Source organism: Enoplosus armatus, chromosome 24 (assembly GCF_043641665.1).
Source record: "Enoplosus armatus isolate fEnoArm2 chromosome 24, fEnoArm2.hap1, whole genome shotgun sequence".
NCBI classification, from domain to species: Eukaryota; Metazoa; Chordata; class Actinopteri; order Centrarchiformes; family Enoplosidae; genus Enoplosus; species Enoplosus armatus.
This window is the reverse complement of record NC_092203.1, coordinates 6,788,445-6,814,457: the sequence shown is the minus strand read 5'-3', so window position 1 is coordinate 6,814,457 and position 26,013 is coordinate 6,788,445. Positions and strand designations below refer to the sequence as shown.

Genomic DNA, 26,013 nt, shown 5'->3' with positions numbered 1-26,013 from the left:
TAATTATTTCCTCTACTTTATATGTTTAACGTATGTGTAACACAGATTTTTCTCCACCACCACACTCTGTGTACTGTATACATTTAAAGCTCAGAGCGTAAACACATGCACAACATCAGTGTTTGCTGTTGCAGGTAATAAGAGCAGCCTTGTTTTCATTGGAGTCTTGTGAAAGCACTCTTTAATTGCCACGCATACCGTCGCACACTCACACACACACACCTCTTGCTCATGGTGTGCGACTTGTGGTGAGCTGTCAAAGATACTTAAGATGATGTAGGACAGACAAGTGGTGGCAGTTTGCACACACACACACACACACACACACACACAAACCACAGAGGAGGAGCGACAGGAAGGCAGACAGGCTGAGGAGTAATGATAGGTGACTATTCTTCCATGTAGAATAAATCAGGGGAAGCTGACCGCTGCCTGAACACCAGCGCTGCTATTTGGAGAAACACACTAACAAACATATAAGTGATGGACGGACAGAATATATGAAATACATTCTCAGGAAAGTACAGAGTTTCATCTCTTTTTTTAAAAGTGCAGCGTTGTTTTTCATTTGCGTCCTCATGAGGACAAAGAAAAGTCTCTAATGCAACATTACAATCGTACTGTACAATGACAGTAAATAAGTGGCCTTTATATATAATTTTATATCATCAAAAAAAACACATCGTTTTGAGTTCAGTTGGAGAATTTTGAGGTAAAAGTTAGTAATTTTAAGATTTAATCAGAATTAGGAGAGTAAATGACTCAGATTTCTGAGATTAAAAGCAGAATTGTAAAAGTTTATCATCAGAGATCCAAATATCTACGATTACAGACCTAAACCTCTTCAACGTTGGGAGCGACACCAAAGTCTTCAGCTGGCCTGAAAATCTCTCTTGCAGCCAACAGTGACTGTACAGTAGATTACGTGCATCATGTACAGATGCTGCAGGACATCACACAGGCAAGAACAACATAATCCTGAGTAACAAACTCTTTTTAATTTATTTAATTGTTCATAAAAATGTCGTGTACAGTTCCTAAGTCTATTGGCCATTTGTAAAAACTGATGTGTTATCTGTTATAATCTAATATATCAGCTGTAATGCTCATTGAGATGATCTGGTCTTATTCATTCATTTAACCTTTATTTATAAAAGGTGCTTCAAAGAGCACAGTTCACTCTTTTCTGCATGGGCTCAATAAAAGCAAGCAAAACTGCAAAAGAAGATAGAAGATGGCAAAAGGATGAAGAGGGGCATCAAACCAGCAGTAAAGAAAAATGTAATACAAGAATATGGGATAAAAAATTAAAGATCTACACTCAGATCTAACCACGGGGACACATACACGTACAGTCACTCGCTTAAAACTTTAAAATCAACCAAAGAGTCAGGCGATCTAATTTTATTCCACCTAAGTGGAGCAAAACATTTAGTTTGTGTATACCCCAGAACACAGTTAAAGGGACAATGCTGGAGGGGAAGAGGAAGGTTTGCCTGGAATGTTAAACTCGGGTCAAAGAATTCCCCAAAGCCTATTTTTGTCCTTTTGAAACCTTTGAAACCGGAGTTTTGTTTCCACCAGTAGGGGGCAGACAACCAGTTTCTCTGTGTCCATCCTGATCATTAATAACTTTTAAACATTTTTTATCTCCTCAGTGCAGAGTCTACAATCCCTACACACCCTGCAGATCTCTAATCTACTACTTCAGTGTCTATTGTTACTATGATGAACTTCTAGCATAAATCACCTTTTTTTAACCTCTTTCCACTTCTTCTCCTCCTCCTGTTCTCTGCTATAGTGACATCTGGGAAATTAATTATCCTTTTCTAAATCTGTGATCACATTATTCATTTAGTGTACGGCTTTCTAGAATAAAGAGGCAGCTCTTTATACTCACATACTGTGCAGCGCCTCCCCTAGTTTGTGTTTTTATTGATTTGAACTGCTGGAGAGCTTAAAGATTATTATTTGAAGACAGTAATAAATGCAGCCATTTTTTCATGTATGTCAATCTGTCTTTGGGTTTCCCTCCCACCCTTTCTCCCTCCCTCCCCCTCCCTCCCTCCCTCCTTCTCTCTCTACATGTGTCATTTTACTGCTCTTTACTCAGCAGGCAGCAGCAGTCAGTCCTCATCACTCCTTGTCTTTATATCTCCTCGCTCGTTCTGCTGCTGTACGAAGGGAAACATTGGAAAAATTCATATTCTCTCAGGCTGGATTCACTCGTTTTCACCAATGCATGGAGTTTATTCCCCGGCAAGCACGGTGACTTCTTAAAAAGTGAGTGAGCATTTACTGAAAAAGTTCTTCACCTGCAGGTATGTAACAGCTGATTGAAAACTGCAGAAACTAAACAAAACGTCGTGCTGAAATGTAAAACTAAATGATAGATAATGATGCAGATATTCAGACGTGCCTGTCAATGAAGTAATGTAAGTTTTATGGCAGTTTAGACTTGTACAACGTACAGTTTATGGCAATGTAAGACTAATTTCATGGGAAAATGCATAGAAGATTTGTATGTAAGTAAATGTCATGTTTTAAACACTATATGTATATAGACACACATAAAAGCTGATCTTGTGGACTTAAACTGGTTAGTTTTATTAAAGTAAAGTAAGTGAAACTCCAAAAACCTTCACCTAACTATAACCAAATATAACCTTGACCATAAAAACATACCTTTTTATCATTATTTGACAAAAATAGATTCATAGCATCACTACAAAACCAGAGCTGTCACTTTTTATGCAGTATACAATATTTAGTACACCATGTTATGGAGATGTGTTTACTTTGAATTATGATTTATAATTTAACTTTTTTTTAAATTCTGTTTTAAGTTTGTATTGATTTATTTTTATTTGGTCAAATTAGATTTTTTTTTAAGTCATCAGTTTTACAGAACTGATAATTCCTCTCTAATCTTTATGGAGCGACACTTTCTCTTCCTTTCACAGCCCTTACATTGCAGCTCTTACTGTGTCTTGTCTTGCTTTAATAAAAATATTTTTATGTGGGTTTCAAATAACTTGACAACCACTTTGGAGCATATAACTATAAAACATTTTCTTCCTCGTGTGGTGGAAGCTTGATTCTCATCCTTTCTTTTCACTCGGTCCTTGGTTTGGCACTAGGGGTCACCGATAATTTGAAATAAATCAAATTTTCTAATTAGCTTTTTAAATGTTACAATGGAAATGTCAAATTTTGTCCTGTCCAGCCAACTCTTCTTGTTTTCATAGCCACTGATGATTTCTAAATGATGATTACTTGAGTTTCATGTTGGGAGGAAAATGGAAAATATTGAGTTTGCAAACTGGTATATAGAGAAATGACTCCATATATGGTTTTGTGCGGAGCCGAGTGAGGAGATGAAACATAAGAAAAACTGGTATAAAGTAAATAGGAGATTAAAATACAATTATTTATTTTATCTAACTGTTTGGAGTTGAAGGAAAAACAAGGCTTTATATATTTACAATCGATGTGAATTATCTAATTTGCTGATAACCTTTAGGGACTCTATGACGTGGTCTTGAAAATACAAAGCTATTTTAAAAAAGGTATAAAACACATACGCTCCCTAATTGTAATGCATGGACTGTGAGAGAAAAGTGTCACTAAACATAACTTGATTGGTCTGAGGAGGCCTTCTCCCAACAGGCACAGCAGGGAGGAAAAGTCTTGTTTACAGGTGCGCCCTTTTAAAACACTTTTATTCATCTTTGTCAGACAACATCTGCAATTATTAGAAAACTTTTCGTTTGGTTTGAAACTACTTGTATGACCCTTTTACCACAGTCCCCAAGCAGAGACGTGTAGAATCCAGCTCCAACTAGCCGTTAGCTTAAAAGTTTCTCTTAACGAGACCCCTCACACCAAACTCAATTCAAAATTCGTAGAAATTAATATTGCCTGCTTTAAAACGACATAATTCATTGTTCAGTTTGGCAAGCAGACAAGCGGCAATTATTTTAGTATCCTCTAGTTTAGCAGACCCTTCTCACTGGCATGTCATTGGTTAAACACAGCTGCAGCTAATAAAATTAACGTTAGTTGCTAGTACGTTTGATTAGCTTGTGTGCCATTGAGCATTAACAATAGGAGGCTGTTTTGTCACCGCCGGTTTTGTGAGTGCTCATTGGCATATACTGTCAATAGCGGTTCATTTGGCACACCTGAATCAAACAGGGCCATTATTAGTCTAATTTTATTAGCTACAGCTGTGTTTGCTTCTAGAGCTGCTAATAAACGTAATGTTGCCGTGGGGAGCGAAGACATTAGAGAGAAAACAGTTCTGAAAGTTGAGATTAAACGACAATAAAGTAGGTAATCACTTGTACATGTATGCCGAATTTACCAGAATGTCCTTGGGATTTAGTCAATATTCAATATGTGTTTACAATTGCTGATAATAAGCAATAAATGATGAACAAATAATTATTTTATAAGTATTTGTATGAAATTCGTCGCGTATTCTTGCAGCCAAGCAGGGGCTACATCTCTGTTGAAACAAGTTGTAAACTAGCTGTAAACTAAGCCATTTAATGATAAGGATAATAATATATAACATTATGAGCATTTAAGGGACACTATGTCTTAATAATGTGAAGTGATAATGTTAAATTACCACAATAGGAGAACGTGCTCCTTTCATTCAAGTTAAGGCGTTTCAAGTAAATAAAATGATAACAAAGAAGAAGGAATATACATGTGATTTTCACCTGACAGTTTAAATCCAATAACATTGGAAAAGATGGAAAAGGTTTGACATTTTGAAAAAGAATATAAAAACGTTTTCCCTCTCCCATTGTCTGAGTTTCCTCATTGAATCAGAAAAAAATGTGGTTTTGCAAAAGATTCCTGTACAATTTTGAAGACAAAATAAAGTGGAGGTCCTGAGGCAACGCAAGCGGATAACTGATCATTTCACTCAAACCTTGCATACTGTTTTGTTATCTATTGGAAACCATTTTACCTCATTTCCTGATGTAATGTAGAATCTGAATTTATTTTTTACCAAATGTAGATTGTGTGCCGCTTTCATATGTGAAATATGTGAAGGCCGGACCACAACCTACAATTAACCAGAATATTTTCACTAAGATGACGCTAAACCAAACATTTATTGTGATGAGTTTGTTTGTCCAAATAGAAACGTGTGGTCAAAAACAGCAGTCACTTTCTGTAGTGTTTTTATATGATGAACCAGGTTTATGGTTTATGAGAACACATTGATATTTTAGTGTTCCTGCGTGAGTTGTCTGAAAGTAGGTATAAGTAAGAATCTCATGCCTGGTGACTCTGTTGTGGTCAAAGTTTGCCTGTGCGTCTTCTATTAAATGAGCTTATATTGTATTACTGTGCATTTGCAGTAAGTATTCACTGTTTAAGAGTTCATCAGCTACTAATTGAATTAATATAGCACAAGTATGTGGGGTTTCACTGTGTAGTAAGAGCTCGCCGTGAGGCTGGTTGAGCAGCTTTAAAGGTGCCTTGTGGAGTTTTCTTGTAAACAAACAAAAGTTGTGTTTACATTCAATGTTTCTCACCAGAACACATTGTGTGTTTCCTTGAGGTCTAACAAATGTGATGGATGCGTTTCCTTCCTCATAAAACTCTTTTATGAGCCGATTTCTGCGCACGAGACAAACAAAGCGGGGACCCAGAGTTTTGACCCGTCTGTCTACATGCTTGTGTGATGTCCTTGAATCTACTCAAGCCCCTTAAAAGCCACTGGAAAATCCTCAAGGGCTCCTGGGACGTTTAGGTGTCACCAGACCACAAGAATTTCTACTGAACTAAACTATAGTAACATTCAACCAGTCCTGCTGTAACTATAACCTACTCAAGGACCCCATGAACCCCTTGGGTGTCATCAGAATCCACTTTAGTATATCTTCTTAGAGAATTCACAGTTAATTTAATGACAGTGAACGCCTAAAAGGCCCTTGAAGCCCCCTAAATTAGACCCTGCCTAAATTAATGTACAGTATTTTGCAGCCGGTGGACGTTTTCTGTGTGTTTCTATGTGATTTGTCAGTTGGAGGCTACTGAGTGTGACTGTACATTTGGCCTCCATGTGTGCTACTAAAGTGAACAGAGTTTATGTTGGGAGTGTGTGGTCTCTTGGCTGTACACCCTCTGAATGTGATGCTTGATGTGGTTTTATGTGTGTGAAGGAGTGAGTGAAAGACACTTTTTATTGGCCCCAGCGAAACAAGGTCTAACCCCCTTTTTTTTTTACCCTTTTTGTTTTACTGTATTAATAATATGAAAGTATTTCTATTAGCCTAGTAAATTTCTATTTTCTGTTACCGTTTCATATGAAAATAAGTTCAAATGAACATGTGATGAAGTATGAAGTCAAAATGACAAAACTTTGAAAAGGAGAAAATACTTTGTATTTAACAGAATGAGGAATAAAAGCCAGAGAATAAATTAGAAGATGAATTCACTCAATTAAAGACGAGAGACATAACTATACAGTGAGCTCGTGCATTTATTTATGCCGGGTCAAAATAAACAGATTGCACTGACATGAAGCTTTAACTTCAGAATAAGAGACCCGTTCCAAGAAGCAGGTTTACTGAATGAACTGGATTTAAAATGAAACAATAATTATTACATTAAAGTAGTAACTTTCAGCTCATATTTGAGGTTCTTTACACATCAGAGGAACCGTTAGGGGGACCAAGTTTAACAGGACTTTGTCACAGAAGACGTTCTGACACAGCAGGTTTATATTTAGGATCATTGTTTTGCTGTATTGTCCTGAAAACATCTTTTTAAATCTGAAAGTGAGCAACCTTAAACTCAGTGTGCAGCAGCAGAGAGACAAACTGTCCAAATGTTTAAGAGCCACACAAACTGAAGGCACACCATGTTGTTCTATTACTGATTTCACTGTCTGTGTATTCACAGTGCTCTGATTTTCTTTCAAACACCACAAACATTTTTTCTTTTTTTCTTCCCTCGTCCACATTTTATGTCTCCTCATTAATGACTAAAGTATTGGTCTGGTTAGAGGAGAAAATATGAAGGCTGATTATAATCAATTGCCCCAAATATTCTGAAAATGTGTTTATTAAAAGCAGACCAAACACAAATTGTAAGAGAGAAGTTAATTGCTGAAAGTTGTCATGCAATCTAATCATTACACACTGGACCTGTGTCGTGCTGAAATGAATATGAAGAGAGTTTCATTGGCATTGTGTCCTTGTTTGGTGTGTGTTGATTTGAGAAAATGACTGAAATAAATTTAGTTATTTTCCTCCCTGCAGTGAAATTGAGTCCCACCAGGGGTAAACAGATTTTTTTGGGGGGAATTTCGGATGTGTGTTTGGTTTTGGTGGACTGGAGAATGCTCTGTAATCATTAAATCTGTTTTATGATTAAGGACTGATGGGTAAATTAGCAAAAGGCAGCGTGGGAGGGACAGCTGCACCCAGAGGGATGGAGATCAGCAGCAACATGGTAGTCTTTTAGTGTTAAAACTGCTTTTTAATTGTATGTTATTGAAAAATATTGGATGCAGTGTCTGCGATGCCGCCCATTGGAGCTTGGAGTTTAATTCTATTCACACTAAATCCTTGTCCTTATTGCTGCACAAGGGAAGTGTTTTTGACAGGAGAAGGAAGAGGAAGTGATTGGGTCTGGGTGGTCCGGGTGGTGCCACAGACCAACAAGCCAATCAACAAGGAGCAGATGCTGCTAGACTAGCAGCTTCCTTCTGCTTTCACTATTTGTGCTAAGCTAGGCTAAACACATCTCAAACACAGTGTGAAATGAGACGCACAGAGATGAAATCAATAGTCAATAAATCAATAATAGAGTTCCCCTTAAACAGGACAGTCATATGACTGAAGCTGTTGCCCTATTAGATGCTTACTTAACATATCAATGAGTCCGATGACACATTTTGAAATACATTTTCATCTCTCATCAACAAAGTGATGGAGGGCCTCTTTGGGCTTCATACTGTGTGATTTTATTATTTATTTCTTCTTGTTTGTGTTGGATGGGCTTTTTTACAGCAGCTATTCACTTTGCATGTGCGTTTTATTATAATCATGTGTCGCTTTTGGGTTCAGATTCATGTGTCGCTGCCGGCTTTACGGTCATACCAGTGGAAACCACACAGTGTGAGGAGAAACGCAAAGCAGAGCGAGCAGACGGCTTTGCCAAGGACACTGTGCAGAGTTAATTTAACCGTGCATGACGCTGCAGGTTTTGGGTATACTGGCCATATATATGATATATATATATTTTTGAGGCTTCGTTAACTTTTAAATGTAAGACGAGAAACTTGATAAGGTATATTCATTTACAGTTTAGGCACCTCTAAATTCATATCATCTGGATTTCATGTGCCTTGTGCCTTCTTGCATTGTTTCTTGGGATGTTTTGGTCTTATGTAACATTATCATCTTCTAGAGGAATAGTTTGACATGTTGGAAAATGAATAGCAAAGAGTTAGGCGGAGGACATAGGAGATGATTAGCTTAGCTTAGCATAAACACCGAAAACAAGGCAAAACAGCTAGCCTGGCTCTGTCCAGGGGAAACAAAATCCACCTACCAGCCGCTCTAAAGCTCATTAATTAACACATAATGTCTCATTTAATGTGTAAAAACGGCAAGTTGTGGTTTTACGTTTTTCCCTGTTTTCTATATTTTGCTGGCAACCTCACAGTGACGACAGACTCCAGACCTGTCCTGCTGTGTGGTGTCATCATGTAGTGCCATGTAAAGTTGTGACCTCTTGGCTCATGTACTGTCATGTATTATGATGTATAGAGCTGCAACGATTATTCGATCGAAAGAAAATTAGTTGAAAAATCGTTTCAGTCATTTTTCAAGCAAAAATGTGGAACATTTGCTGGTTCCAGCCTCTTGAATGTCGGGAATTTCAGTTTTTCTTTGTCCTTTATGACAGTAAATGAAGAATCTTTGGGATTTGGACTGTTGGTTGGATAAAAGAAGCACTTTGAAGGCGTCATTTGGGGTTCTGGGAAATTGTGATGAGCATTTTTCAAAATTTTTGACATTTTATAGACTAAAGGATGAATCGATTAATCGTGACAATATTCGGCAAATTAATCGATAATGAAAATAATCGTTGACGATGTACTTATGATGTCCTTTCCTGGCTTGTTCAGTTGTGTTGCTCTGTGTCACACTGTCATGTCCTTCTTTGTCACATCCTGTCATGTTGTCTCAAGTAAATGCTTAACGACAACGACAGGAACGTCATATTTACACCACAGGTTCCCTGTGAGGTTATTTGATTACCTGAAGCACATAAATTAGCACATTAATGAAGGCTAATGGACGACTATAATATCTTCATGATTTAACACACAAATCACCACCATATCACAAAAAAACTGTTGACAAAAGATCTGATAAAAAACGTGACCATTAACATATGTAATGAAGATATGATAAGATGTATTCTTGCCTACAGTGTTTCATACTCACCTTCTTCTCCCTCACGTCTGTCATTGTAACGTGTCGTTTACTCCTGTGTGTCTAAACAGAGAATAATATACTTGTCTGTATTTAGTCTGAGTGAACGCCACTTGTTGACCTGTGATTCGTCCCAGATGCGTCCGACTCTCCGTCTGTTGTGGTTGTCCCTGCCTCTCTTGTATGTGAAAAACAAAGGAATGTTCACTGTGTTGGCTGCGGAGGAACTGAACAACAAGCTCTCCACTGTCAACAGTATGAAAGATGATATTCTTGACATACAGTGTGTAGATGCAATGTACGCTTTAGTTTTATAGTTTTTAGTTCCTGATATAGTGACTGCACACTCATCATCCTCAGCCCTCTCTAACTTAAACCTAAATAAAAGTGGTGAAATGTGATGTGATCATCTGTTTTTAGTGATATACAAAGCAGTTTTCTGTTATGTAGGCTTAGTCAAACGATCGTGTTCATGCTCCTATTAGGATTTGACATTAAAAACTTCACAGATACCAAATTCTGTGGATTGAAGCCAATGTTTTTGCAGTATGTAGTGTCTATTTGTTTATTTTTAACCATTTTCACGCCAAAAAATGATACTAAGAATACTAAAATCGTTATTATTCTGTGTGTTTCTTGTCATCATGGAAAAACTAGCTTTGGAAAAGAACAACTTCCATTTTCACATCATGGAAATGGCAGTGTACTGCAAACTGTAGTGTTACAATTGGGCCTAAGATCCATCTTCCCATGAACAATCAGGGTAGTTGTAATCAATTCATGTCACTAACATCGCATCAGATGTTGTCGCTGTCGTTCTCTAGCTTGATGTGAGCTGACCTAAAGTCCTTCTGTTTTCTCCCAGCTTCACACACTGTGCTGGGCGCTCCTCACGGACTTTTCAGGGCGATGGAGCAGCGCGGAGGCGCAGGCCGGGGAACGGAGAGCCCCAGCCTTCGGGACAGCGCCAGCCCAGAGGAGAGAGGGGAGAGCCCGGCCTCCAGCGGACCCCCGCCTTGCAAGTTGAGCCGTCTGGAGGTCAACGGGAGCCCAGCAGCTCCGCGAATCAGACAGAACGGCACACCACTGAGACCACTAGGAGGTGGGACTGTGGGACACAGATACACATGCTACACAATTACACTGAGCATCAACAGAGATGCAGGCAGAATTTAGGTTCTCCAGTTCTCCCCAAACCCAGTCTAGTTCTTTTTAAGGACTTCCTGTAGACACATGTAACCAGGTGCCTTCTGTCACGTACTGTACCTTCATAGGTTGAGTCGGCGAGAGGAACCTGAATGCTTCAAGGCCTGGATCAAGTTAGATCTTGGAAACGTTCCCCAGATGTCCGTCCATACTGACACAATACTGTTACTCTATTCTACTGCTCTGTTTTTCCCTCTGTGGGCTTTCAGTCTGCTATTCATTTATGTCTGTTCTGTTTGCAGTGACGTGAAACAGAGAAAATCAGCAGTCCTTCATTTTAAGAAGCCAGAGGCAGAAATTGTTTTGCATCTTGGCTTGATTGGTGACTCGTACAATTAATTGATTATTACAATTGTTGGGGAGAAACAGAAAGGAGGATGACATTCAACAAAGGTCCCCAGCCAGAATCGAACCAGGGACTCTTTGTATAGCGGTAACAGTTTATCCCTGTTGGTACATGCTCCGTAAGATTTGAATCGTGAATGATAGAAGGCCACTAACTTTATCCAAAGTAAAGGGAACATTGTGTTTAATTAAATTACTTTTGAGATGATGTGCAGTGTCAGTATGCTCCAACCAAAGTGCTTTTTGGATGGTTGCATAGGATCTGAAACCCACTTCCTCTTCCTTGCCAATATTTGAATTAGGGGCGCTGGGCAGCGTCCAACAATTTTTGTAACTTTCTGAAACCGACGATACGACGTTCACACCAGCTTCATGTGACGGGGTCGATGTGCGGAGGTGAGAAAATTGGCAGGATTTGAGCTTCTCTCTCAAACTCTTAGCTAGGAAATACTTTAAGAGCATATTTGGTTGTTTTCTCACTTGTGTTGTGTTAAGTTGTTGTGTGTTCATTGCCCCACTTGAACAATGATCTCCTCCTTCTGTATGTGAAAGAATTAAGAGTGTGTTGTAACTCTAAAAGTGTGCTAAAAGGTGAGCGTTACTCAGTGTCACCAAAATAAAGTCTACCAAGGACATGTGGAAAATGATGGTGTCTACTGTCTGTGGGTGGGGTGGCCACACACACACACACACAGGCACACACACACACACACACACACACACACACACACACACTGTGCATTGGTATTACAGAGCAGCATGTACACTCTAAAATACCTAACGCAGAAAACACTCACGCTCAGATGCCCATTATTCTCTCATGCAGTTGAAAACATCATCATGCATCATCACACAAACATTGTAACAGTATACGCACACACACACACCCACACACAGATATTCGGCTGGGTTGCCTCCCTCCACCCTTCCACTGAGTGGTTGGCTTATTGGCCGATAGCGTGCCTGATGCTGCTGTGGTTTGGCTCGGGCTGATCTGTCGCTGCCTCGTCGGGAGGACGATTGATAGCTTGTTAATTAGCTGTTCCTGTGGGACAGAGCAGTGGACTGGATGGGTGTGAATGGTTCCAGGCTTGGAGGAGCTCTCGGTACTTATAGTACCAATAATAAGTCTAGACCAACGCACAGGAATCGGTCTCACCGCTGGAGTTATGGCATCGCTCCTGAGTGTTAAATGATATAGATATTATGTCCAGCGGCGCTTTTAAGAGCGGTTCTGGAAACAAGTCTTATTCCTTGTGGGTTTTAATATGTGGTGCAAACACAAATACAGTTGTACAATCTTACACTGACTTACATTCACACTGGCAGCTGCCCAGTTTAACCAGAGTCTTCTACTGAGACCACCAAGCAGCTATACTGCTGCAACACTGACACACTACGTCACTACACAGACACAAACTGTTGCTGTCATCTTTTCACACAGATCCTGTCCACAACGCTGAGACATGGAGGACAAAATAGAAGCTTAGAAATCCTCCAAAAAAGTTTGTCCCCGCAAGCTTTGTATACATTTTGACAGAATGAATTTAGAGACAGACGTGTCTCCTCATTGAAAGACACAACAAACCAGTTGAGTTGCTGTGTGGCCAGGAGAAACGTAACCGTGTAGCTAGAAGAGTAAAAAGGGTCCCACGTTTACTTTCTCCCCCCACATTTCCCAAACTGATTCAGAGATTTAAATCCGTCTAACTTGTAGACCCCACTATGGCCAAAGGCAAAATTCGATTTTTTGTTAATGATTTTCATTTGCCATGTTGAATTTTTGTAGATGCAGTTTGCACCCAGGAATGCTTCACCAAATTTGGCAACTCTGTCTTCAATTTATCTAAAACTGTCTTATTCAGATGAGGAAAAACTGCCCAAATAAACCCTTAAACAGGAAAAAGAAGAAGCCTCAGGAAAAACATATGGAGAATATGGATCTGGGAAAACATTAAACATCTTCCTGGGCCACGTGACTTCCTGTCTACTAGGACTACACACACAAGAGGCTCGTCCCAGGGGGGCTGAACCGTCTTCTCCTATAACTCTCTGTGTCTGTCTGCCAGGTTTGATGATCCCAGTCTACTGTGTGGTGGAGCATGCAGATGTGGGCGTAGCCGGTGACTGTGAGGGGCACGGCGACCGTCACGCTGAGTTTGTGTTGGTTCGTAAGGATGTCCTCTTCACGCAGCTGGTGGAGACGGCGCTGGTGGCTCTGGGATACTCGCACAGCTCAGCTGTCCAGGCAAGTGGTAAGTAGAGTCTGGGTGCAGGTGCATGTTCAAATCAATATACTCAGGTAGCACTTGACAAATCATTAGTATAAATCATTAATATAGTCAGATGTCAGATACACACAAAGCAAAACAATCGCAAAAGTTTAAATCATTTAAACTTAAACCTTTGCAACAAGGCGGACTGTCTCCAAAAACTCTCAATCACATAAATGATACTGTTAATGTCTGAAGCTGTGTGTAATGCGTCGTGTGATCACCACACCCCGCATGAAGGGCTGATCTGCAGGAAGCAGAACTCTTTATGCATCTTTTATTGTGTCTTTTCAGAAATTCCTTCTTCTGGATTCAGAAGTTTAAGTACAGCTTACCCCTGCATGAAAACGGCTCAAACTTTAGCCATACGAGCAAGAGAGCATAAGTACAGTGTGCTCTCTAATTTCAGTACATATTCAAGAAATCCTGTTGGGCCGGAAAACTGACAGTGTTGAAGTGAAGGGAACATTTCTCAGCGTTTGTCTGGAAATGCAAAATCAATAACTTAGAATAAATAAGGGTCTGATTATCTAAATACACAACCTTTGTGAATCATTGCAACATTAAGAAGATATTAAGGCCTACACAGTGTTTTAAGGCACATTTGCTTGATTGACAGCCAGGGTGGTTTCCACTTCCTGTTCAGCTCCACCCAGACTTCCTCCACTTTCACAAAATTTGGCTTTCTTGGCACCAAAATGAGGGCGAGCTGTGAACCCAAATCCCAAGCACATCCCTGTTTTTCTGCAGGTCATAGTTATTATTGACAACTACAAATTAAACAAAAAATTAGCCTCCTGCTCTTTACATCACATCTGGGAAACATAGGTAACTAAACTTTTCCATTGTTGCATGCTAATGGGAAACATCTCATGTTTCAGACTTTCTTACCAATTCGTTTGGTAATTGATGAGTAATTAATTATTTCCAGCAGCAGTTGAATAGAGCCTAACTGCTTTCCAGATGGGTGGGGTTTGCCACATGGGCTCAGTGAGTACCGAAAAGTTTAGACGATCACAGAAAAGGTATTTACCAAGAAGGTATTTTAGAGATAAACCTGCACTTATCTGCTGATGTGATTCAGTTCATCCACCTGGCAGCATGAAGGTTCAACCAAACACTACGTCTGTATCTGTGCGTCTCAGACCAGCACCAAAACTTTTCTTTCTCATCGTTTTGAGATCAAAACAAGGAGGCAGACAACATCCAGTCAGCCATGAAACAACAGCCTTCACACACACACACACACACACACACTCTCAGAGTAGGGCAGTTTGACATTCCTGGTGTGTCCCGTAAACACAGGGCACTCTAACCAAGTGGCCGACGCCCTGCGACCCCCCCCGCCTCTCCCAAATGGCTAGGTTTTGTTCTGAGAAATAAGCCTTTTCTTCTCAAATAAATAATTTTTGGCTGGAGTCAGGCATTTTCCCCCAGTGTGGTCACAACCAAAATTATACAGAGTCTCTTCTATTTTCTTCTGCCATTGAATTGCATCTTGCATAACTTTGGCTGGACCAGTATTTTTAAACTCTTAACTGGCACAGGGGTTTTTTCTTTAATTAACTTGCGTATTATGGCTAATTAAAAAGAAGCTATTTCTTATTTAGAGTATATGGTTATTGCTCTGGGTTTAACATGGGCTTAGGTGAATTGCTGAGCAAAAGATTGAACTAGATTTAACTTCAAGCCGTGTTTGGAAAGCTTTCTCTGATATTACTCATTTAAAAATAACCATTTACCATGTTTTAGGTGGATTTGTCCTTCCAGGAAGGATCCTGCCAACATCATTTTGAGTCAAAACAGAAACTCTGGTAGCTATGAGCAGTTTGTTTTTCATGACAATCAACGAATATGTCAATCTATACAGCTGCAATGTGTGGAAATGTCCTGACACCATTTTTCTGTCCCTGGCGAAGTCTGATCCCACCTCCAAAGCTCTGATTGGCTCGGCTGTTTTTTAACCAGGGAAGCAGCCAATGAGCACAAGACCAGACTTATTTGTATCTGTGAAAAGAATTGGAGATGTGTGCAGCAATTTAGTGGTCTAAAACCAGATTAATATGCTAAATTTTATGTAAATCCCGGTAAATATAATATAATGAAATAAAGGCTAATAAACGTAGTGCTCTTAGGACAAACAATATTATGGGGACACTGTTTCTAAAGTACCAAACAATTGTTTGGCATTTTCCGCAGTATCATGTTATTTAGTGGCCATCATGTCAGGATGGTAAAATGACATTTGATTAATCTGTTTAATCCTAAAATACTCATCTGCACTGATAACCTAACTTTTTATTTTAATTTATTTTGGGCCAGAACGAGTTTAAAATGTTAAAGTATGTCTGCAAATTGATATCAGTAACCAGCTGATGACATGTCAAAGTATTAACAACCACTTCTAAAGCAAAGTCAGCCGCAGGACACATAATAAGTGCCAGTTCTGAGAAGAAATATTGTGCTGTCAGACAGGAGAACAATGACCTCACAGTGTTTATTCAGTACATCAACATCAAAACGCTGCTCTCATTCACAGCCTGCTTCAGTCTCTAATGTCGAGCTGATTTTACGTTTCTCCTCTGATTAATCAACTGTAGAGTCCCAAGAGAGCGGCCTTTGTTCTTTTGCCCCTATCACCACCATCGTCATGCAATGAAGACACACACACACGATTGAGGCTGGCAGGCCACGGCCAGGCAGGGTCTGTGTTTGATTTAGCAGATCCTAACGCGATTAGGCCTGTTTAGATTTGCACTTCCAGTCACGGTTGTAGGAAGGCCAGGGGAATGTTCAACCCAGGATGATGCTCCAAGACTGGGAGAGCTCCCCGACACACACAACCCAACACAAGCAGGTTTACATCCAGAAGAAAACACAAGAACGTGACAACTAGGCTTCTAACGGCCAATACAATATTCTTATTTTAAATCTAGACTTTTAAACAAACAACAACCACGTGCTTTACTTGTGTTTGTTGTCTTCTGTTTGTTTGTGCTCTCCAGGGATCATTAAAGTGGGCCGGTGGAAGCCGATGCCCATCCACTACCTGACAGACGCTCCAGAGGCGACGGTGGCTGACATGCTGCTGGACGTTTACCACATGGTGACACTGCGGATCCTGCTGCACAGGTCAGCCGGGGTTATGTGTGGGTTGCATGTTTATTAGGACATTTTATTTGGTTTATTTTACTTGTATTAAGTTCAAATGATATGTGATTAGTCAATCTGCTAGTTTTAGTCAAGGCAGGATTACAAATCTCAACCCTGGGGGCCCCAAAAGCCACATGCACACAGAGCAGGAGGTGGGGGGTCCATAGGGGCCCAACAACAAATCTTTACCCCGTGGCCCCCAAGCAGGTTAATCCAGCTGTTGTAATAGATTTAATAGGTTAATGCAAAGTTTAAGCTGTGTAATTGTGTCAATTCAATGAAATAAGTTCAGTTTACTGTATGTGTTGTTACTGGCAGACCTACGACAAAAGTAGAAATAATCTACCTTTTAAAAAAGATTAAGAGACAAAAGAAAAAAGCCATTATGATCAGTAAGAGCAGAAAACAATGGTGAAGACAGGGACAAAACATGTCTAAGTGATGGCTTTAAATAATCTTTAACTAGTATACATAATGATTTGTTTGATTTGTTGGTTGGTTTGACCGATGTGACAGCCTCCTACAACCCTGCTTTAAGTGAATGAAAGCTTGATTCAGTGTATAGTAACAAAGCTTTTCACTGGTGCAGCTTTGCGCGGCTGGAGGAGCTGCCCTCAGAGCAGTGGACCCACGCCACCGTGAGGAACGCCCTCAAAGAGCTGCTCAGAGAGACCAACCAGAGCACGCTGGCCAAGGAGTGTCCTCTCTCCCAGGTCAGCTACAGTACATAAAGTCTCCACTGTGTAACCCAGCAAAAAGCAAATTTTCTGATTGTTTTATCAAGTAAATTCTTAGGGTATAAAATGCCAAATGTATGACGTATTTGTCCACTAAGAAGCAGTCCAGCAAACAAAGAATAAAAAATCAGGAAACGGAAATCAATTTCACCCCGGTGACGGTGTAAAGACACCACCGCATCCTGTGAAACGAGTGTAAATGGATCAGACAATGACATATGCAGTGTATGCTCTGCTAGATCACTTGTGGCAGTGCTGTGCTGAAATGTGCACCCAAACTCTGAAAGAAAAAGAAAATCAATCCGTCAGCTCACTCTGTGACCTACAGTTCAACTTCTCTGCATAGGTTTGCAAAGACGTTTATGTGCATCTCCACGGAAGCAACTGTATCACAATCAGTTCAGTTGTTATTTTACAGTGATTTTGTTGACAGTTCACTTCTTTATCCTCACCTCCTCTCTGATATCCTGGCTGGTAGAAGTAAGGAGACGTTAGTTTAAATTCATTTTCTAGAGATAAATGTTTAGCTGGGTTTGATTCTGTTTCTGTCACACACACACACACACACACACACACACACACTGATAGCCGAGATGCTGCTAAGTATTTTCTCTAAACACATGTGGTTTCATCATCAGTTCACCGCACACTGTGTAATCTCTCTCTCTCTCTCTCTCTCTCTCTCTCTCTCACACACACTCACACACACACTCACACACACTCACACACACACTCACACACACACTCACACACACACACACACACACACACACACACACACACACACACACACACACACACACACAGACACACACATATTGATACCATCCCATGGGAAAGGATGCAAACACACACACCTCAATTATCCCGCTCACACACACCCTGCAGTCATTAGACTTGAGAGTGTGTCATTTCGACTTGTGATTTATACACAGGACTTAGTCATGATGTAATTAGTGATTAGGGGAAGTGTGTGGGTGGTGTGTGTTTGCAGCCTGACTCATGTGAGTTTTAATCCTCAGTGTTTCCCATGTTGCGCTTTCACTACTCATGTAGAGTTTGTGCGCCTCCGGTTCTGTAGAACTGACCACAGTACATGTTGGGAAAGGGCGGGTGGGTAAAGAGTTTTTAAAAAATCCTCAGCGAGTTGGTCAGCTGTGGAGATTCCTCATTTTCTGCAGCAAAATCTCATCACCGAGTCTCAAGGCACGGCCACTCCCAAGACTATACACAGGCTTTCATAAACTCAGCTGAATCGTCGGACTAACTTTATCCTCAAATGCATCAAACGAACAATAATCAATATTCTTTTGCCTGTCAAATGTATTGATTCTCAATCTCTCTTCCTATCAGAGTATGATCTCCGCCATAGTGAACAGTTCCTACTACGCCAACGTCTCCACCTCTAAATGCCAGGAGTTTGGACGCTGGTACAAGAGGTACAAACGCATCAGAGGTAACTCTTACACCTCACTCTCATCCATTTTCAAAGCTGTGACTCTGAGTCCACCTGAAGAGTTAAGTTATATCGATAAGATAAGTTATATTTCTGAACCAGTGGATTTTCCATATGTCATGCTTTCCCTTTGTGCCAGAAAGTGCTCTTGAGCAAGGCAGATAACAGATGTACAGATACTAACAGACTGGACGGATCCATGTAGGAATACAACACCATGCAAAGGCTAATCAGACCACACTGTAACTCATCAGGCTTTGTGCTCCTAACATTCGCCTTCATTGTATTCAGTTGGAGACAGAAATTTCAGAAACGACTCAAACCCAAAACAATCAAGATACTGCAAATACAACCTGATCCGACCCCTCAAATCAAATCTTACTTGATCTTTCTGGTATAAAATGAAAAGTCGGACCCCTACATGTAAATAAATTGGTGACCAGAAATCTGTATTGTCAAATTCAAACACATGCACACAAATCTGCTTCCTCGTGTGCACGTAAACTGCTTCACTCGGTGCCTTTATGTTGCTCAGTTAAGTGTCCGTCTGATGTAGTTTGGCGGCACGTGTTTCCTTGTTAAATTCTCCTGCCTTGTTAAAAAGTTTGACAGTTTTTAGTGGCCAACTCTCCTGCTCCTCCACCGTCAAGTGTTCAGCTGTTTACACTTTTATTTGCCTCCTGCTGCTTTGAGAACTCATAAAGGTGGAGACTGTCAGAGCTCTTTCTAAAACTGACACTCACTGCTAATCACGACTTGACTTAATACCACTCACCTGCCTGGCTGCCTTTTGTTTTCGTGATTTAAATGTGATCCTTTTTTTAATGAAGTTTTTCCATTCTTCTGTCCACCCCCTGCATGTGTACGAGCACGTGTGTCAGCCTGTATGTGTCTAATCTGGTGCATGAGACGTCTGTCAGTGACAGCTCTCAGTAGGAAGGAACTGTCACACATGGTTTGCATTAATGTCACCCTTAATACACATGACAAAACTAAATGCTCTTAACTCCTAATGGAAAACAGCAGCAAACCCCCAACACACACACACCACCAAAACCCAGTAATATGAGCTCTCCTTACACTTATTCTACACACACACACACACACTGGGAAGGTAAAAACCTGAAGCCCTGCCAAACCTCACTCCAACTTTTATTCCCCTAATAACCTAAAATGTGACTCTCTACCAAACCCGGTACAAACATAATAAGAAGCAGATTCATGTGGAGACGAGCAGAGAGGCAGTTAAGTTCCAGCAGAAAAGTTCAACGCAGCGATAAAGAGGAAACATTCTTCAGTTATTTGATCTTATCTGGAGAACGTAGAGACAGTGAGTGAAAATGGGACTTCAGTGCCACGATCAGCCGAAGACTTTGTGGTTATGAGATCAGCCCCTGAACCACCAGACCAACCTGTGCTGTACAAAAACAACATTCGACAAAGGACAGTCACCTGATCTCTGTTTTTAACTCAGACATGACCACATTTCACCCACGACCCATTCACAATAAGCCTGGTGACATTTGGATATACTTCAATAAAAAAATACTTGTACATTAATATCTCTATAAGTGTGTGTGTGTGTGTGTGTGTGTGTGCGTGTGTGTGTGTGTGTGTGTGTGTGTGTGTGTGTGTGTGTGTGTGTGTGAATGGGAGAAAAGAAAAAGAAGGGATAACTAAATATACGCACCACTCTGATGTTTTCCCCTCAGGTGAATACATTGAGAAGATGTGGTCAGCACAGGACAAATCGGATATAAAAGGTAAGTTCATCTTTTATAATATGACATGATGCACCTTGTGGTGGCCATGTTGGAGGGTTGGGCTTCAGTGACTAAATGAATGGAATAGAAATCGGTTTAAACAGCAGGGTTAAAGGTCCAATCTGCATCAGACTGAGACATTTTATATATATATATATGAAGCTTAGGTGTAGTTTAGTGTTCATGTTGAGATTTGGATAAGAAAACGAATGAAAGATCTTCTGAAGTCTATCGTTTGTGTGTGTGTGTGTGTGTGTTGACACAGTAGAGAGGGATTTGGACCTGAGCGTCCTCAGCCAGCGTCCTTCCTCTCTCTTACCCTCCCCCGCTCATTTGGGCACCCTGGGCGGCCCTGGAGCTCTCTCTATCAAGAGTGGCCTCGGGGACACTCAGACCTCCACCCAGCCTCACTGTCTGCCTCACCCCGCCAGCCAGCACCACCCCAGTCCTCCGCTGCGTCCCCAGGCTCCACCTCTCCTGGGCCACAGTGGGCTCCTGTCCCCCCAGCTCTCCCCTCAGCTCGTCCGTCAGCAGCTCGCCATGGCCCACCTCATCAACCAGCAGCTAGCCGTGAGCCGCCTGCTCGCCCACCAGCACCCACAGGGAGTCGACCAGCGGTTCCTCAACCACCCGCCCATCTCACGGACCTGCAAGGGCTCCGGGGCCGCCACTGAGCCCGGCCTCAACTGCTCAGGGGCCGAAGTCTCCTTCGACATCTACCAGCAAGTCCGGAACGAGCTGAAGAGGGCCAGCATTTCCCAGGCCGTGTTCGCCCGAGTGGCTTTTAACCGCACACAGGTGAACTGAAACAAAATGATCTTACTGTTTATCAGAGATGATGCAATAACCTTCACCCCTTATGAGTAACACTGTGTGTGTGTGTGTGTGTGTGTGTGTGTGTGTGTGTGTGTGTGTGTGTGTGTGTGTGTGTGTGTGTGTGTGTGTGTGTGTGTGCGGCTGCAGGGGCTGCTGTCAGAGATCCTTCGTAAGGAGGAGGATCCTCGCTCGGCCTCACAGTCGCTGCTGGTCAACCTGAAGGCCATGCAGAACTTCCTCAACCTGCCAGAGGGCGAGCGAGACCGCATCTACCAGGAGGAGAGAGAGAGGAGCACAAACGCCAACCACAACCACGCCACCATCCACATCTCCAACACCAACACACACCGACACACACAGGTACACACACTAATACAGTCAAACCCGCTGCTCACTCAAACATTAATACATGCATACAATATTATAGTAATATAGTATAAATAAGATCACAGTATTAAGAGTGTGCAGAATAGCATTGTCACAAAAGAGATGAATAATACATTTTAGCAGCGACCCACCAAACCTCTATAATATGTGATTCTGACACTAGTGACATTGGCCACTTGTGCATATGTGGACGAAACCATCCACTTTAATCTCTCCTTTTATCCATGTAAATGTTTGGAGGTTTCATGTCAGCGTCTGTGTCCTGTGTAGACAAAGTGCGGGGTGTCCGGCGCAGAGCTGCCGTTGAAGCTGGACTCGCTGGTGAACATCACGTCGGGGATCTATGAAGACATCCAACAGGAGATGAAGAGGGCGAAGGTCTCGCAGGCTCTGTTCGCCAAGGTGGCTGCCAATAAAAGTCAGGTCAGTCCTAATGAAACAACTATTTTTAAATGCTTAAAGATGCACTCCTTGATTTTATTTTGGCTCCCTAACTACATGGGTGGGCTGCAGAAAGCCTAAACTTGCACTCAGATAGGAGGCAAAGTGACTGTTACGTGTTGCAAAGTGACGTAAAGACACTTAAGCAAAAAGTTTGAGTTGTTGTAGAGAGAAAAATGTTTTTAAAAATGAATTTACACACACGAACCTCCTGTAAAACATCCTTGTACGCGGCTCCGAGCTGAGCTGATGATGTTTGAAGGAGTTGATGAGGGTGTAACATGCCGGTGTGTGACTGCGTGTGTGAGTGTGTGGGGTATCTGATTACCCGCTGTGGCATCATGTCTCCATCCTCAGATAAACAATGCGGGCGATCGAAGGCGAGATCAAAGTAGAGTCTGCACTGGAGGGGGAGAGAGAGGGGGAGACAAAGAGAGGAAGACGATGGTTTCAAAACCAGTTTAAATGCCTTCAACAAACTTCATGCAACTAATTTATTACCAACACAGACAGGAAGGGCTTCAGAGAAAGTGTGTATTCATGTAAGAGACGCTAAAAAGTCTGAGCGAGGGATGGGGGGGGGGAGAGCAGAAGGATGCAAGACGGAGCAAAAGATAGACAAGATGACGGAGGGATGATCACATTATTACCATTAATTTCCAGGCTGAAGGCTGCGCACAAACAACAGCTGGTGGCAGATCCTGGGTCAGCCTAGCAGAGATAATCCAATCTTCACACACATACACACACACGCACACTTGCAGACACATTTTTTCCTTGTGCCTTTTTTTCTTTCCCCTCTCAGGGAATAACTTCTACTCTGGTGTATCTAACACAGTAAATGGTCTGTTTTCTTTAGATTACATTTGAATATGTGGTCTACCTGCACGCTGTAGTGTGTGACTCCAGTCAGTTCAGGGATTAGCATTAACCCTGAGGAGCGTGATCAAAAACATGGTGATCACAAAAGGACTGAGACTGTATCCACAAAGCCACCAAATGTGCTGAATATTTGCTCCTCGTCTCCTCTCCAGGGTTGGCTGTGCGAGCTGCTCAGGTGGAAAGAGAACCCGAGCCCCGAGAACCGCACGCTGTGGGAGAACCTGTGCACCATCAGGAGGTTCCTGGCGTTACAGCAAAACGAAAGAGACCAGGTCTACGAAGACGAGTCGAGGCAGCAGCACAGCGACAGGCTCCACACCGTCCTGCACATCCCAGACCAGCAGGTACAAACATGCAGCCAGTAGGTTTGGTGCTCTCCTAGAATATAGCAGACAGCTTGTTTTCTGTCCCACTACAAGTTCTTTTTGCTTTAGTTCCTATTTTATTAAGATTAAAACTGACTGGAGGACGCTGCAGCCATGTGCCAGAAAAAGAGACAAATCAAAGTGTTTTTTGCGAGTGAGAGAAAAGCAGAATGTGACTTTTTGGTGCGCTGTTTAGAAAAGTTTCTTCAGTCTGATCCCACCACCTGCTCCTCTCAGCAGCCCTCCTCTTTGTCATATTCGTGTCCCATAAGTCATTGAAAATAGAAGTGGTAAATGCCCAGCCCACACATTTCCTGCTAAACACTCCTCCATCTCCCCCCGAAACCAAAATGCTCTCCAGTCTGGCCCTAACCTCAATATTATTCAGAACAAACCCTGTAATTATTGAAGCAGAGAAAAAGGAATTGCCATTATCTTTACTTAGGTCCTTTAATTTTGATGGACCACAGATTTATAGTGTTGGATTTCTGTGTTTGGGTGTGCTGGCCACCCCGCCCTGTTAATAAGCTCTAGTAGTGTGGTTGTTTGTGTGATGACTTTGGGAGTTTAGTGTGCATGTTGGCGGGCGATGGAAGCTGGTCAGTCACACTTCCGCTTGTACTATACTCCCCTTAATGACTCTGCAGAGGGGCAGTGAAAGAGCAGCTGAGTGCTTCACTTATTACTGTGGTGATGAGGAGTCTAAGATATTGTAATTACACATCACGAGGCGCTTTGACTGTGATGGAAACGCTGGATAAAACTGTAGTATCTCTACGTCCACTTGTCTCGATCCCTTTGAGTGTGTTGAATCTGCAGTGATGGATGTGTTGGTGCCGACAAGCTTCTTGGGGACCCAAAGCTACATTCGTCTCATTATCTGCATTTTATATGGTTGCAAAACAGCATGTTCCCTACATAAAGACCAAAGAGGAAACTATAATTTTTTGCCATATGCTGTTAATATTACCAGGACTCAAAAATTCAAACAAACCCAGTTAAACTGGGTAACCACTTTAATCAGTTTCAGTTTTAACAGTTTTAAAATGATCTTTGCTGTGTGCAGATGTTCAAAACAACATTGAAAATCACGGGTAGAACCTTCAATGTTTGATAGCTGCATTACTTCTTATCTTTTTTAATTAGTGCAACAGATACAAAAGTAATAATAGTTGGAGGATAAAATACAATTGATGGTGACTTCTGTGGAAAAATGGTTTTAGTTTAAATATTAGATTTTATTCACGGTGACACGAGAGGCTTCACTCAATGAGTTGTAAGTATTCCCAAGTCTGTCGCAGAACTGGGAAATTCTTATAGGAAAAATGTTGCAGAAACCTGATCAGAGAGAAAATACCTACAGAATTTTGTTTGTTTGTTTCAGGATACCTGAAAAAATATACAACACTTAAGGATGGCGATAACGGCAGCCAACAAAAGAATAAAATATGAGGCTAAATGTTTTAGAAGAAGAATGTATTTTTTTGTTATGTGCAGATGTGCAAAACACACATTGGTGTACTCATCTGAGGCCCCAAGTGATCATTTAGTTAGTTATGCATCAAGCCAGCTGTGCCACATGCATTTTGAAACATCACTATAAATATCTGACAAACAAGACCATCACCATGGAGACTATAAAACCTGCTGTGGACGTTGGTGGACAAAGTGTACAGAAAAGGCTGCAGTGGGAGGGCCAGGACATGTTCATCATCTTTACTGAAGTTCGAAGAGAGTTGGCGAAGAGACAGGAGGCAGCACAGCGCTGAAATACCCCCAGTATTTTACCGAGTCTCCACATTTGTTTACTGCCATCATTCCGACGTATCACAATCGCAACAGTGATAATGATGTCTGACAAGTCAAGGTCCACTTACCAGCTTTTTCCGGACTTTCAACTGCATCTCATGATCTTAATCGGTGCCAGCAGATGGTTCACTTGTTCACTTAAGTTTTGTTTCCAAGGTGAAGAATGAACTTTCACGCTCATTGCTAACCTTTAAAATGCTGTAAATAACATCTCCACATGTACAATATAATCATTATTTTCTTGACTTTCATTTTCTTTTCCTAACAGGCACTCCACAGACAGCCCCCGCCACCTCTGACAGCTCCATCTCCGGTTCACGAAGACCCGCAGCCCATCCCTTTGCTGGTCTTGCATGGCTCAGAAGACGGGCCCCAGCGTGGGATGAGCCCTGGCCTTGGAGCGGGAGGGCCAAAGAAGGCCCGCTCGCGGACACGGATTTCCCTTGAGGCCCTGGGAATCCTGCAGAGCTTCATCGGCGATGTGGGGCTCTACCCGGACCAGGAGGCCATCCACACCCTGTCGGCCCAGCTGGATCTACCCAAGCACACCATCATCAAGTTCTTCCAGAACCAGCGCTACAACGTCAAGCACCACAACCAGGCCAGAGAGCCTGTTCCCGGGGAGGACGACGGGGAGAGCTTGAGTCCCAGCGAGGGAGGCGGCGGCACGGTGGGGGGTCGAGGGGAGGAGGGTCTCTCTGCGTCTGAGGAGTCGAGCGAGGATGGGAGGGGTTCAGTGGAGGTGTTCAGAACAGAGGGAGGAGACGGAGGAGAAGAAAGAGAGGTGGAAATGGAGGTAGAGAAGGAAGAAGGGGATGATTGGAAAGCCTCAGGGCCAGCGACTTCCTCCCTGTCCCCCTACAGCAGTCTGGACAGCCCCCACTCTGCAGAGCAGCAGAGATAA

General features: G+C 41.9%; 2 protein-coding genes across 2 annotated transcripts in view; one reads left to right on the top strand and one right to left on the bottom strand.

Moving 5' to 3' along the window:
• The window catches only part of LOC139306535 (gamma-crystallin S-like), a 5,811-nt gene extending 2,755 nt beyond the window's left edge, over nt 1-3,056 (bottom strand). The window contains exon 1 of the mRNA XM_070930422.1: nt 3,036-3,056. Within this exon, the coding sequence (XP_070786523.1) occupies nt 3,036-3,056 (21 nt within the window). The remainder of the gene's footprint in view (nt 1-3,035) is intronic.
• Nucleotides 2,226-26,013, top strand: LOC139306534 (DNA-binding protein SATB2-like). The gene is made up of 12 exons (XM_070930420.1): nt 2,226-2,283; nt 10,342-10,605; nt 13,097-13,282; nt 16,306-16,432; nt 17,043-17,166; nt 18,544-18,646; nt 20,359-20,409; nt 20,675-21,207; nt 21,373-21,585; nt 21,883-22,035; nt 23,088-23,279; nt 25,378-26,013. Exons 2-12 carry the CDS (start codon nt 10,386-10,388, stop codon nt 26,011-26,013), a joined length of 2,538 nt encoding a protein of 845 aa, XP_070786521.1. The 5' UTR covers nt 2,226-2,283; nt 10,342-10,385.